This window comes from Molothrus aeneus, chromosome 1, assembly GCF_037042795.1.
Source record: "Molothrus aeneus isolate 106 chromosome 1, BPBGC_Maene_1.0, whole genome shotgun sequence".
NCBI classification, from domain to species: Eukaryota; Metazoa; Chordata; class Aves; order Passeriformes; family Icteridae; genus Molothrus; species Molothrus aeneus.
Window position 1 is genome coordinate 56724262 of NC_089646.1, and position 13305 is coordinate 56737566.

The 13305-nt window shown below is 39.0% G+C and overlaps 1 protein-coding gene across 1 annotated transcript in view; it reads right to left on the reverse strand.

The window, feature by feature from the left end:
* The window catches only part of ADCY1 (adenylate cyclase 1), a 151098-nt gene that overhangs the window by 100618 nt on the left and 37175 nt on the right, over nt 1-13305 (reverse strand). The window contains exon 2 of the mRNA XM_066544840.1: nt 4943-5092. Coding sequence (XP_066400937.1) covers nt 4943-5092 — 150 coding nt within the window. The remainder of the gene's footprint in view (nt 1-4942; nt 5093-13305) is intronic.

Sequence of the window (13305 nt, forward strand, 5' to 3'; positions counted from 1 at the left end):
TCAAATATTTTCCCAGACTTCCTTATATGAAAGCAACAGGCACTTTTCATATCAACCTGTGCTACAAGTGCATTTCACCAAGGAAAATTATGTGTTTTATCCCCAAATTTAGTGTAGGAATATGCATAAAAATATTCTTATTGGCAGGGCAAGAAAAGGAGGGAATGTGATTAAGATTCATTACAAGGTTGTAAAGACTGGGCTAGGATGTAGCTTCCATACATCAGGAGACCAAAGACATGACAGGCCTTCACCTTGGAAAGAGAGATGAACAGGGTTATGAAAGTCTACAGTGTTGTGAGCGGCATGGAAGAGGTTACTGCAGAATGATTACCAATGTCACAAAACAAGAGCTGGAGAGCACAAAATCAATTCATCAGACAACAAGTCTATGACAAATAAAAGGCAGTTGTTTTAAGCAGTGCATACTTAGAATATTAATTAGTACCCAGTTAGAGTGATGACCACAAAACTGTGGGGATGACAAAATTATAAAGATGCTGAAAGAGACACTTGGAAAATGAGAGTCTGAAGGTCTTTGAAGACAGCGATCCAGTTGCTTCTCAAATTAAGATGGACTCAGAAGAACAATCGTATCTCTTCCTTGGAACACCGCTCCACTTCAGGAGCTACTATACCTGCAATTAATACATAGTGAGCCACATCTTCCTTATATCCCTTTTAGTCAGATGGCAATCAGTTCCATCAGCAGCAGACTCCTTTTTCTGTGTTGAATACATCCCCCATTCCCCATCCCTACTTGCTCCTTTCTTTCTTAATTGCGAAGGAGTGAAGTACTGCTGGGAGAACAGCTGGGATGTCTTAAGATCAGGAGTCCTTCAGGGAGCTGGGTGACAATGCTTTTTTTGCTGTACAGGCAAAGGATGATCTGGAATTAAGGAAGTGGACACAGAGAGATGGTGCAGTGGGAGTGAGGTGAAGTGCTCACATGCTCCTACTGAGCATGAACTGAAAAAACAGAATTCCAGGGAAAGGGACCCACCTCACAATAATTATTCTTAGCTCTTTTCTCTGCAGAGGATGGCTTGCTGCTGAGATTTATAGATAACAAGAGAAAAGGTTTATCCCAAGCGAATGATTGTAACTATTTGCTCATTATCTAAAACTTGGTTCTTGGCCTTTGCTTCTGGTGGAATTGCAATCCAACATTCAGCAATGCAAGAATTGGATGATGCTGCCATGAAGACCCGTTATTCATTGTGACCACAGTTAATAGATAACAGGGTGAGCATTACACTGAATATTAAAATAAACAGAATCTGTCTGCTCCCTTTCTCCCCAGCAACACTTTCAAGGCTGTTTGCATGAATCCAAAAATGCGCCAACGCAAGATATTTACTCTTGCTCACAAAAATAGTTTTATCAAAATTATCCTTTGGGGCTATTACTACAAATACATCCCATGAGGAGAATTCACTGTAAGTAGGACACAGAGGAAGAAATCTCACTTACAGCTTCATCTGTGGTGTCTGTCTCACACAGTCAACACCTTAACTCCAGAAAACTGTGTCTGTTCAAAAGTCAAGACCATGCTCTTTCCTTTCCAGTAAAAGATTTGCACAGAAATATCAGGGAATGATTTTACCATTTTAGGTCACAATTCTCAGTGTTAAAGGGCTATGTTTTCTAGGGCAGATCATTAGGATGAGATAAGAAAGTCTGATGAAAATATTCAGTCCTTTTTAACATGTAATGTTGATACTTCAGAGAACAAAAATACAAAACTGATCACAAAAATTGAACTAGGTCAGCAGCATTTCTTCTCCTCTCAAAACACTCTTGAGTACTGCCAGCTGGAAACTCAGAGTATGTTATGCCACAATGACTGCAGAATAATTTTGCAGCCTGTAATTGTGTTTTAATTCTCACTCTGGTTCTAGAGCTATGCTAATATAGCGTGAGAACAGCCACAGAAAGTATTTTGGTGGTACTTGTGACAGCTAATTAGCATATTTCACACCTGCACTGAGTTTTACACAGTTTTAATACATAAAACTAATTTCACAAGTGTAAGAGAAAAGTTTATTCTCTTTCCTGACATGTACACTGCATTGGAAAAACATTTGCAGGATTATCTAGGTACGCTATCAACAATAATGGCAATTATGTGTAATGTTATTGCTTTTGTTGTGTTTCTACATGCATGGATAACATATAAAATAAGACAGATTTCTAATGTGTTAACAAGAGAAACACAAAAAATCAATTTTGTTTTCATGCTGGATCCCAGAAGTAGGTTTTCAAAGACAGAAATGGCAGGCTTGTTTAAATCCCATAGAAATTCACTTATGACACATTTATGCCTTTAAGAAGTCTGCAGCTTTGGATTACAAAAGACTAGAATTAAATCTGAAGGCTTTGATTCTAATACCATTTTTACACAGCCAGCAAAGTCATGCAGTGTTCAAAGAGATGGCTACTTATTACAGAGTATGTTCAGCTCACAAACAACATATTCACTTAATTCATAACAGAAAGACTTATGGACTTGTGTTACTCCACACATAGGAATAGACTTGCTAAAGAAATTGCAAATGAGGGAAAGTAAAATTGTGTGAGGTACACAAGCTTTGAGGACCCTACCATCTTGTTTGGTATAAGTAACCACCACACGTCACAGACACGCTTTCTGAAAAGTCCTTTCCTTAGGATTTTTTCTCCTGAGAAGCTGAGAGGCCTCAGGAACAAAAAGTAAACAATGGTTATCTGCTGCTGTGGAATGCAACAGGTGGATTAGTGATTGGTCTCATGTGGTTGTTTCTAATTAATGGCCAATCACAGTCAGCTGGCTCAGACTCTCTGTCCGAGACACAAGCTTTTGTCATCATTCTTTCTTTTTCTATTCTTAGCTAGACTTCTGATTAAATACTTTCTTTTATTTTTTTTAGTATAGTTTTAATATAATATGTATCATAAAGTAATAAATCAAGCCTTTTGAAACATGGAGTCAGATCCTCGTCTCTTCCCTCATCCTAAGACCCCTGCGAACATCATCACAACCACGCCACAGAGGTATTCCAGCATCACTCTCTATTATCACCTATACAGAAAGAAAAAGCTAGTCCAAACCTTACACACCAACAGATAATAGCAGGTTTAAGCTATGACAGGTTTAAGCTATAAAAGACAAAGATTGTTGTCTTTTTCCCAACCTGGAAGTGAAACTTGAGATAATTTTTGTAAGGAGGTAATATAAAAGGGGAACTTTATTTGAAGGCCTTCAGAAGCAGTTATGGAAAAATGTCCACAAAAGCCCATCCCTCCCCAGGGATAAGTACATTTTTAAAGATTCAGAAAATTAGCATAATTGACAAAAAATACCAGTTAGGAAGACAAGTGGTGATGCAATTCCCCCCTGAGGTCAAGTCCCTTCTCTGGAGCCCCCCCTTCAGCATTTGTTGTACTTTGCCCATGAGATTTATCTCAGAGAGTTGTTCTGAGCCTTGGTTCCCAGGAAGAACCAAGATAGCATGGAGCCTTGTACCCCCCAGGGCTTGGAGCTCTGGAATATATTTTGTCTTTTGCTTAGGGAAAGGCCATGGAAAAGTACTGGGAAAAGTAGCTACTAATACAATGGGACAGAGTTAGAAATATGTTCCAGTGTGATGCCATTTCCTGTTTCACCTATCCCAAGCCCCCAGGTGTGCCAACCTCTCCTTTCCCCTCCCCATTTGCCCTCCTGCTGAGAGCTGTCCATCAATCTTAACATTCCAGCAGGGTCGTGGTGTGGTTGGCAGAAGTTCAAAAGATGCCCCACAGGTCTGGGCTCATTGGCCTGTCCAAGTGTCTTTATCCCTTGAGCCTTCCCCTCCTCCCACCTGGTTGGTGGCTCACCTGTCTCTTCCCCCCCACCCTGTCCCTGGGCTTAAAAGGAGACGGGACCATGCGGTCTGGTATCTGTTGCGAGCTGCTACAAGATTCAGAGGTCTGTCATCCTGGAATAAAACTCTGGATTAAAACTCTACGGCAGAATCCTCTCCTGTTTCTCTTCACCGCCGCCTGAACCTTTTCCACCAGAGGTAAACTGAGTTTCTACTATGCCTGGATTTGTTCCGAGTGCCTAGCTGTAGCATCCAGCCGGCCAAATGTATCTCTGAGGTGAAACACCACAGCTGCCACCTTTGGCCCAGCAGCAAGGGTCAGATGAGGCCAGGCATGTCCCACCCGGAAATATTGGGATTAATATTCCATACAAATATATGCGTGAAAAATACAGAGAACATATAGGGAAAAAAAAAAAAAGGGAAAACCCAAATGGCATCAAGATCTGTGAGTAAAAACAGCAAGGTTCACAATAAAGCATTTTCTTCGTCTATTGTTTCCAAATATGCTTGGAAGGCTGACTGATAAAATTCTATGAAAAAAACTATCAAATAACTGAGGTGATTTTTGAGATACTGATTGCTATCACAGTTATTCTTAGTTGTACAAAAATATAATATATTCATTCTTCTTATCAATTATACTTATTCAGTGCAGCTCCTTGTGCCCAAAATGTTGACTTTTTTTATCGGTGCTATGAAGGCAAACAGGCTATAAAACACTCAGTGAGAAGAAAAGTATTTACAGTGCATCTAACACCCACCCAAAAAACATCCATACAGATAAATAACCACAATCTTATATTACAAAAGTACGTTGGCTTTGATTCAGCCCTAAAATAGATCCCTCTGGCACTGGAGCTGACAGTAGCTGTGGAGTCAGCCTGTACCTTCTCTGAGCTTTGCAGATGAAGAGTGAAGAGTGTGCATCCTCTGGGGAGGAAGACCTGAAGCAGATAGGGGAAGGCAGCATTTCCTATGTAATAGAAATGCACACATGCCCTAGCATACATTTGGCAACAATGTCCTCACCTGTGGTTCACATAGCTACAGTCATCTCAGGAGAAACAAAGAAAAATAAATAAGTTTTAGAAACTGACCTGTTTTTCATTTTCATCCTCCAGTCTCAGCCTGTCCTCAATGCAGTTCCTGGCCTGAAGGAATGCCTTCCTCTGAGCCCTTTCTGTCAAAATCCTCACAAAGACCCCATACAAATTTACACTGACAAAAAGGATTGCATTGGCCACAAGCTGTAAGAAAGAAACAAAAGTAAATGAATATTTTAAAATACAGATTTTTATTTAACATTTCTGCTCAGCAAGGATATATTAAAAAAACCCGTTGAAAACTGTGGCTTGCTAGCCACATCACTGATACCCCTTCCTGCACTGAAACAATTACAGCAGCTATCACAAATCTGGACAAGCAATATTGCATAATACAGAATTTTGCATCTGCTGGAGTTAATTTCTTTTAGCTTATCATCTTCATTCATCACCATTTCTTTCATCAGCCCATTGGCAGATCTGTCCGTCTAATAAGGAGAGCAATATCATCAGTATTTGTTCAAATATACCCTGAAAACTGAAATAGTTTTTCTATGCCTTTGTAAAGAAAAGATATTATTGTTCCTTTTTTAATAGTGGAGAAGATACGGATTGACAAATTTGTGACTGCAAAAAATGTGTGCCTAAGTACCCCAAGCTTTCATATTGTGTAGTTTGCATTTGGAAAATCTGTTTCTCTTCCCCTATCCACTGTCAGCAACCATATTGTACTATTTGAGAAATCATCCAAAATATCGTTGATGCTATCCCGCAGCAGTTCTCTCAGAAAGTGCTGAGTCCTTTCAGATGTTTGCCCTCAGCCCAACCTGAGGCCCACCACTATGCAGTAATCAGTGACCACGAATTACTTTGGAACTACTTCTATAAACAGTGTTTTTGTGAAGGACACAAAAAGACACAACTGCCTTTCTGGGTTTTTTAAATGTTTTAACAATATGTGATAAAGTTACTTAACTAACATAAATAACTGAACAGTGGTTTGTACACAACTTTCGTATCAAAGGCAATTCTGTCCAAGTTTCTCACCATATCTCTCAAACATGTCTTCAGATTATAATTTCTGCAATGCAATGTCTATTTAGTTAGGAGAAAGTGGTGCCTTTTTACCCACTGTCTTTTCAGTCCCAGCATCTTTATGTACCCTAGAGCCTTCAACAACATCATGATAAGGATTCATGGGACTCACAAATTCCCAAAAATCAGAAATAAGCTGGCATTTAAACCAGCCAAGAGGGACCAAAATAAGAGCAAAGAAAGACATTACAGCAAGTAACACAATTCATGTTAAGTTCCTATGCACCTAAAATAGTTGAAAAAGACCATATAACTGACATTTGTTTCCTTTTTCAAGGTATACATTTCAAGGTAATACACCTCTACTGTTGCATGATCTACCAGCATAAATTGGAGAGGGGACAATTTCTTTTGATTGCACATTATAATAAGTCAAAGTGTACCAACAACATAATCAAATTTTAAGAAAAATAAAACCACTGATATTGTTCTTCCTTAAGAAGACTAGGGTTGAAGGGTTTATGGTAAGCCAATATGGTAAACAAAGATCCAAAATGACATCCCTGATATTTTTGGAGAGACTTCGGGAAATGTTCCACTCTGCAAAAATTAGCAGGAAATTTCTGATGTGCAGAACTAGAGGTAATAAACATCCTACCTATTCACTCAGAATAGTGGGAAGAATTGAAAGACTCATTCTGGGTCAGTTCTACAGACCTTCATGGATTCACAAGTCCTCTTTTACCTTCAAACCTGGTTGTTATTAGTCAACAGGACATCAACAACAAATTCCCAGCAAATGTTCTCACCAGCACAAAATCCAATGATAACCTATCACAATAAAAGGAGTTGTGTCTAGTGGTACTTTCCCCCTCAGTTATCAAGAAAGAAACAATTATCTCACAAGAGGTAAAAGCAGTGAGGAATGGTGTTATAGCTTCCTCCCAAGAATGGCAAAATGTAGGTGTCACAGTTTGATGCTGGTGTAATGACAGTGCCCCCATGAAAATAGATTCTCCCTGGTGTCTGCTGTGAGATGTGACCAGGAATAGAGCAAAGCAGGCTCCAATTTAGGAATAAAGAAGAGAAAACTTTATTAACTTACAACTACATGTAAAAAGAAACACACAGAAAGAATGAAAACCTTCCAAAGACATTCCTCCTCCCCCCACCAAATTTCCAATACATCCATCCCTCAGATCACCAACTCTCAGTCCATCACCACCCTTTAGATAATCAATTCTCAGTTCATCAAGGAGTGAGAAGTCCCTCTTGTGCTATAGGCTTCCCCTGGAAACACAGTTGAGACCTCTTGTGTTTCCATGTCACACATGGCACCACCTGGAGATCATTTGCCATCGTGACATCTTCCTTCCATGCCCAGTGCTCTCACCACTGCGCATGAACCAGAGCTGCTTCTGGGGTTTTCCTTTTAAGGATGCTTTCCCCAGTTCAAAAAAAACACAGTCTCTCATTTTCGGGATGCCTGTCCCCCCCAAAATTCACCCCCTGGGGCCGAGGGGTCTCAAGAACAGAGATCTTCATCCCCGAAGATGGAGGGCACCACCACCCTCCTCACCCGTCATCTCTGTTCATGCACTCCTTCACATAACATCACTGCACTCTCTTGGCTCCGAGTCATTGCCTCCCCCTAAATGCAGTCTTTGTGTCACAGGAAACATGGTTCTGTCCATGGCTGTACAAGAAAAGTCCATCCAAAGGCCACTCCATCACCTCCTCCCACCTAAGATTCTTCTCCACTTCTCTCGTGGCCCATTTCCTCTTATCTCATCTCTATCTCTCTTCTCATTGAGCTCCAGGAGGATCAGCATTTGTAAGGTTTCCATCATCCAAGGAAAGGGTTAAAAATCTCAGGCTCTGCCTCTCTAGAACTTCCATGGCTGCCCTGCTGGGCACCTTCTCTGCCGCACCCACCCCCCCTTCTCCCTTCTCCTTCTTGGCTGGCCGTGCAATCAAATTTCAAGGTTCTTTCTCTTCTCTCTCTCTTCTCTCTCTCTCTCTCTCTCCCTCCACTCTGGAGGCTGGGGCGGGAGGGCGGGGAATGGCTGCCCATTGGTGCTCCTCTCGGTGCTCCTCCACCCTTCCATCCTGCAGGGGCCTTCACCTCCCTTCTCTGTCCAAGGCCCAGCCTACCTCACCCGGCCGCATGGCTTCCCCTGCCCTGCCCAGCCCACAGCCAGGCAGGGGAGCTCTGACCTCCCTCACGGATTGGATGGAACCCAAGAGAGCTTCCCCCTGGGAGCTCCCTGCTTTTAACCCCCTGTGTTCTCAGAGGTGTATCCATGTCCTCAGTGGCCACACCAGGTGCCAATATTTAAATCTGAGCAGCTATTGGTTTGACTACACCATCCCAAAAACTCACTTTTCAAACCAGGACAGCAGGTTCATCTGCATTCTGATTAATTTTAACCTCACAATCTCATATACCACTTACTTATATGCTACTTCAGATGACAACACAGATAGTAAAACTTTGAAGATGAAATGCAGTACCTGAGCATGTTATTTCATGATACAGGCTGAGCATAGTCTGCAAGTCCCATTCTGCTTCACTTTGCTTGATCACAGAGAATTGTTTGAGGTATATCAATTTTTTATCACAAGTTAACACCTTCTAAAATGAAATAACTGTAGCAATTCCAGTGGAATCCTATTTTTGGAGACATGAATATGACCACACTCACCTTATCCTTGCATTTTATCATGCCCAAGTGTAGTGTATTTTAAAGCTAATTCTTCAAGTGCAATGGTATAAAAATAGAAAGGATTTTTAAAGGTTGTATTCAAAGGCAGTGAAGAGAGCCTGCAGAATGAACAGAGCTGACAGGTACAGACAGTGCAACTACTTGACCCTGTCCATATACAAAACAGCTGGTAATAACACAGGGTGAAAACTTATCTTTTTGTGCTGATATCAGAGTGGCTCAACACATAAATAAAGTGTCTCTACAGACAATAAAAAAAAGCCAGTTCAGTTTTTGGATTTCAACTGGAAGCAGTAAAAGACCATACATTCTAACAATCTGCCAACTGTTCTGGGACTATCATTATGATTTCACTCAAGCCACAGTGATCACCTGGTCTAGGGGTAACCAGTAGGTGTGGGTTCCTGCTACTTTCAGGCTCAGCAGGGTAAGTAATTTTCTGACATGCTTTGAACAGTTTAAGATAAAACAGAGGCTTAGCTGTCAGCTCTGGCCTGCAGGGAATCAGGAAAGTGATAAAGCAAGTAAAAGATTCATAGATTTCAAAATGTGAGAAAATAAAGTAGGGCAGATTGTCTCCTGAGTCCTGAGGTAAGAGTTCCTTTCCTCCACAACCTGTTTCTACTTAATTAGTATTTTTCCCCCAGTCGCAATGAAATACTAGTCTTTTTCTCTAGGTTTCTCAAATGTGTGCCATTTTCCAGTCTATTCATTTTAATATGTATCTTTTTAACCACACACATATATACATATATATTATTTATATAAAAATATGTATATATTTTAAAAAATTAAAAATATATATACAATACATTATGTCCCATAATTCCAGGAAAGATTGTGAGACTTGCTTTTAAAACTAAGGAACATTGAAAAGGTACTAAAGCATTCAGAACTGCTGAAATATTAAGGATTTTCATTTTAGGTCAGTCTATATTATTTCCTATATAACTGCTTAGTGCTCTTCAGGTTTCACCATCACTTTCTATTTAGAGAACTACCAAAAAACTATTTTAATGGATGAAACACAAAATGGTTCAAAGATAATTTTATGCTGCAAACTTTAAAACAATGTTATTCTTTCAATCCATAACGAGATTACAGGTCAGCCAGAAAACGAAAAGGTTATCATGGTCATGAAAGCGTGTTTCCAAAATTATTTTTAGTCACTGTCAGTGAATCTGGCATCTGCATTCTGCTTATTGCAGCATTTCAGTTCGAACATTCTGAGCTTTAAGATTCTGTGGTCCTTAGTCGGTTACACTCCCTGCCAGCGGATGAATTCTGGCATCGTTACTTGTGTGAGGGTAGTCTGCAAAGGCAGACTTCCAATATAGTTAATCTTTATGGGCTGCCTAGAGGCTGGAACCTCCACCAGCTGTTACAACCAAATGTCTGGCTCTCTCTTGTTTATTTCTCCATTGCATTTTTTGGGTCTCAACTTACTTTTGGAAGGGAACTTGAGCAGTGCAATACAGCAACACCCATCAAGGAGTGAGCAAATAATTCTAGCAGTAGATATATGTAACATGCTTATGCATACACAGAGGTTGAGGAGTTTAATTAAAGCTCTCCTTTTTATTCCCCAGATTCATCTCCCTCTTCTTGAGTCTCCCACAGGATTAGTCGAGAGACTCTTTGAAGAGTCTTTTGAAACATTTTTCCCTGTTCTAGATAGGATTTATTCTCTCCTTTTTCTTTCAAAGCAAGAATGCTCATGTGTGCTTTCATGGGCACACTTGCTCTTTCTCAATTAAATGGTGAAAAATTCTTCTACATATTATTATTTTTATTTTGAGAGGACTCTGTTTACTCAGCAGACATTCTGTTCTCAAGTTAAGAGTTGCATAGTAGATGGTTCAAAATTAAAGCTGGTTTTCACTGTGCAGTAGCTTTCTGTTTTACCACAAAATTATCTCAGAAAAATGTGGCTGTTTCAAAAAATGTAAGTGACTTCTGGATCACAGAAAACCTTTTTACAAAGTGGTGTTCATATGGATGGTTATTGAACTGCTCAAATAGTCTTAGGCTAAATAATAAGAAAAGAAAACTTGAAGAGACTCCCTCAGAATTTCACTGTGCTTTCTAAAAGGGGGAGTTGTGGTGTAAGTAGGACTTCAATAGTTACCACTCCCAGAGTTATAATTTAGTAGCTAATATCAATATTTCATTTATTCTCAGAAGCATGAGTTCTCATGACAACTCATGAAGTAGAGTGGAACATGTAGGAGATATGGCCAGCATTTCCATACGAAAATCGAAATTTGCTGGAAAAGGAAACATCAATGCAATTTCTGTGTATCTTAATCCTTAGATACTTGATGGGAGGTATGGTATGTCTGAACTCTACTTCCAGTTTTCTCCAGTAACTGAATTTTACTGCAAGTGATTTCTGTGCCACTATTGTTGCTCCTGTTAGGATAAGGTACTATTTACTCATTCTGTCAAAATACTTTGAGATGTGGCAATGCAATGCATTACTTTAAAATTTGAATGTCTCTTGTGAGGAATGTCTCTAAAGAAGGAGTTGTGAATAGCTTACAAAAATGAATTAGTTCTTCTATCACTAAAACCCTTGAAAATCAAGGCAAGACTGCTCTTTATGAAAATTGTTGGTATCATGAACAAGAGTGTAAACAAAAATAGTTTCTCCTGTTATGGGAAATACTAGCATTAGAGCAGTGCTTTATTTACAGTGCTAGACTGTGCAGAGAAGAATGCACAAACAGCTCTTGATTCTGACATGGTGTTGTTAAGTTTAGAAATTAATTTAGTCAATTCACTTTGAAATGTTTTGAGCATGCTTAATTACTAAATCTGCTCCCTCTGATCACTGAAGCAGTGTAAGAGAGGAAAGAGAACTTCTCCCTAGTTCCTGAGAGTTTCCAAAAAAGAACACCCTCCTACCAGAGGAGGCAGCTGGACAATTTTTCTCCAAATAAATGTATTCTCATTTTGAATAAACATCCCTCTATTATTTTGGTAAAGTTTAGGTTCCAGCTGGCTTATGTCATATGCTAAGGAAATGCTGTTTTGCTGTGCTATTCACATGATTTCTGCATTCATTTGTAACCTCCTGAATCTACAGCATACTCTAAAAGGAGATTAGTGAACAGTAATTTCAGTGACAATGAGGGCAGGAGTTGCTGTTAAGGAAAAGACAGTATCACTGGGATGTCTATACCATACAAATAAAGAGAAATTATTAGGATATCAAGGATGCTAAGTACACTAACCACAGCCAGTTTTTCTGAAGTATGCACACACCATGTGCAATTACAGAAATCCACTTTGTGTCTCCCCCTTTGTTTGCATACCTGTTTGACCTAAGTAAAACACACAATTTAAAACAATTTTTTAAAGTACATGCCATACAGCTTTGTAAAAATGTTCCCTCTACAAAAGCAGAGTTACTGAGAGCCATCAAATACACCAGTCTTAAAAATTTCACTTGTTCCATCATTCTCCAAAGGATATGCTCTTTTAGCTTGGAAGCATGCTCTGGGAGAAAAGTTAGTGAACCTCCCTCCCATGTTATAGACTGTTGGCTGTTTGTCCTGCCCAAAGCATTTACCTCTGAGATTAGGTAGCCAAGACTTATGATGATGGAATAGCAGAAGTAGAGCTGATTGAATCATAAATTTTGAATCCTAAACCTCGTGCAACACTGAAACTTAAAATAATTTTGATAAATGTAACTATGATTATGCAAGATACCAAATATTTATTGTGATGAAGTTGCAAAATGGCAGCTTTCTCCTAATCAATACCCTCACTCAAGTATATGATGTGAATCTATAACATTAATTTTGGCCTCTTTTTTGAGATTCTTAAATTCTGTGCCTTTCTTAGGGAATTTCTGAAAGGAACTCACAATTCCATCATTTTTACCTTTCCCAAGATTAATAAATTAAATCTTTGTTTTGATGTATCAAGACTTCTGGGTTTGGGTTGAGGTTTTTTTTGTTGTTTGTTTTTTGTTGGTTTGGGAGTTTTTTTGGTTTTTATTTGGTTAGGTTTTTTTGTTTATTTTTTGGGGTTTTTTTGTGGTTTGTTGTTTTTTGGGGGGGTTGTTTCGTTTTGTTATTTTCTTGTTAGAGAGACAGAAAGCAGCACTTATGCACAAGAACTTTTGTTCTTTTCTGCTTTTTTAATGAAGAAAGAAATGTGATTTTTAGGGAATTTGAAAAATACTATACAAAAGACTTACAGGTAACCTATAATAGAGAACTGATATATGAAATTTTAGATAAAAGAAATAAAGAACTGGATGGAAAATACAGGCTGAAATACCTTTAAGTATAACTTCTAAATTAATTCAAACTTTTCCAAATAATGAATGATTTCATAAAAGCTGTACTTCTGGGAAAAAAAAAAAGACCAAAGCACACAGCAATATTCTTTTACAAATGGCTGGCAAAATTGCCACAGTACTGTTTGAAACTTCCCAATGGTAAGCACTGGGCTGTTGTACTTCATATATATTAAAAAAAATTAAAATGGTATTATTTGTCTCCACCTGATCCCTGTTTTTTGTATAACATGTGTACCTACTGATACACGTGTGTGTTACTGACATCATGTGAACAATATTAGTTATTTCTCTTGGTGTCATATTTGTATGCACAAGCCCAACTGATGTTAGTATGAACAATC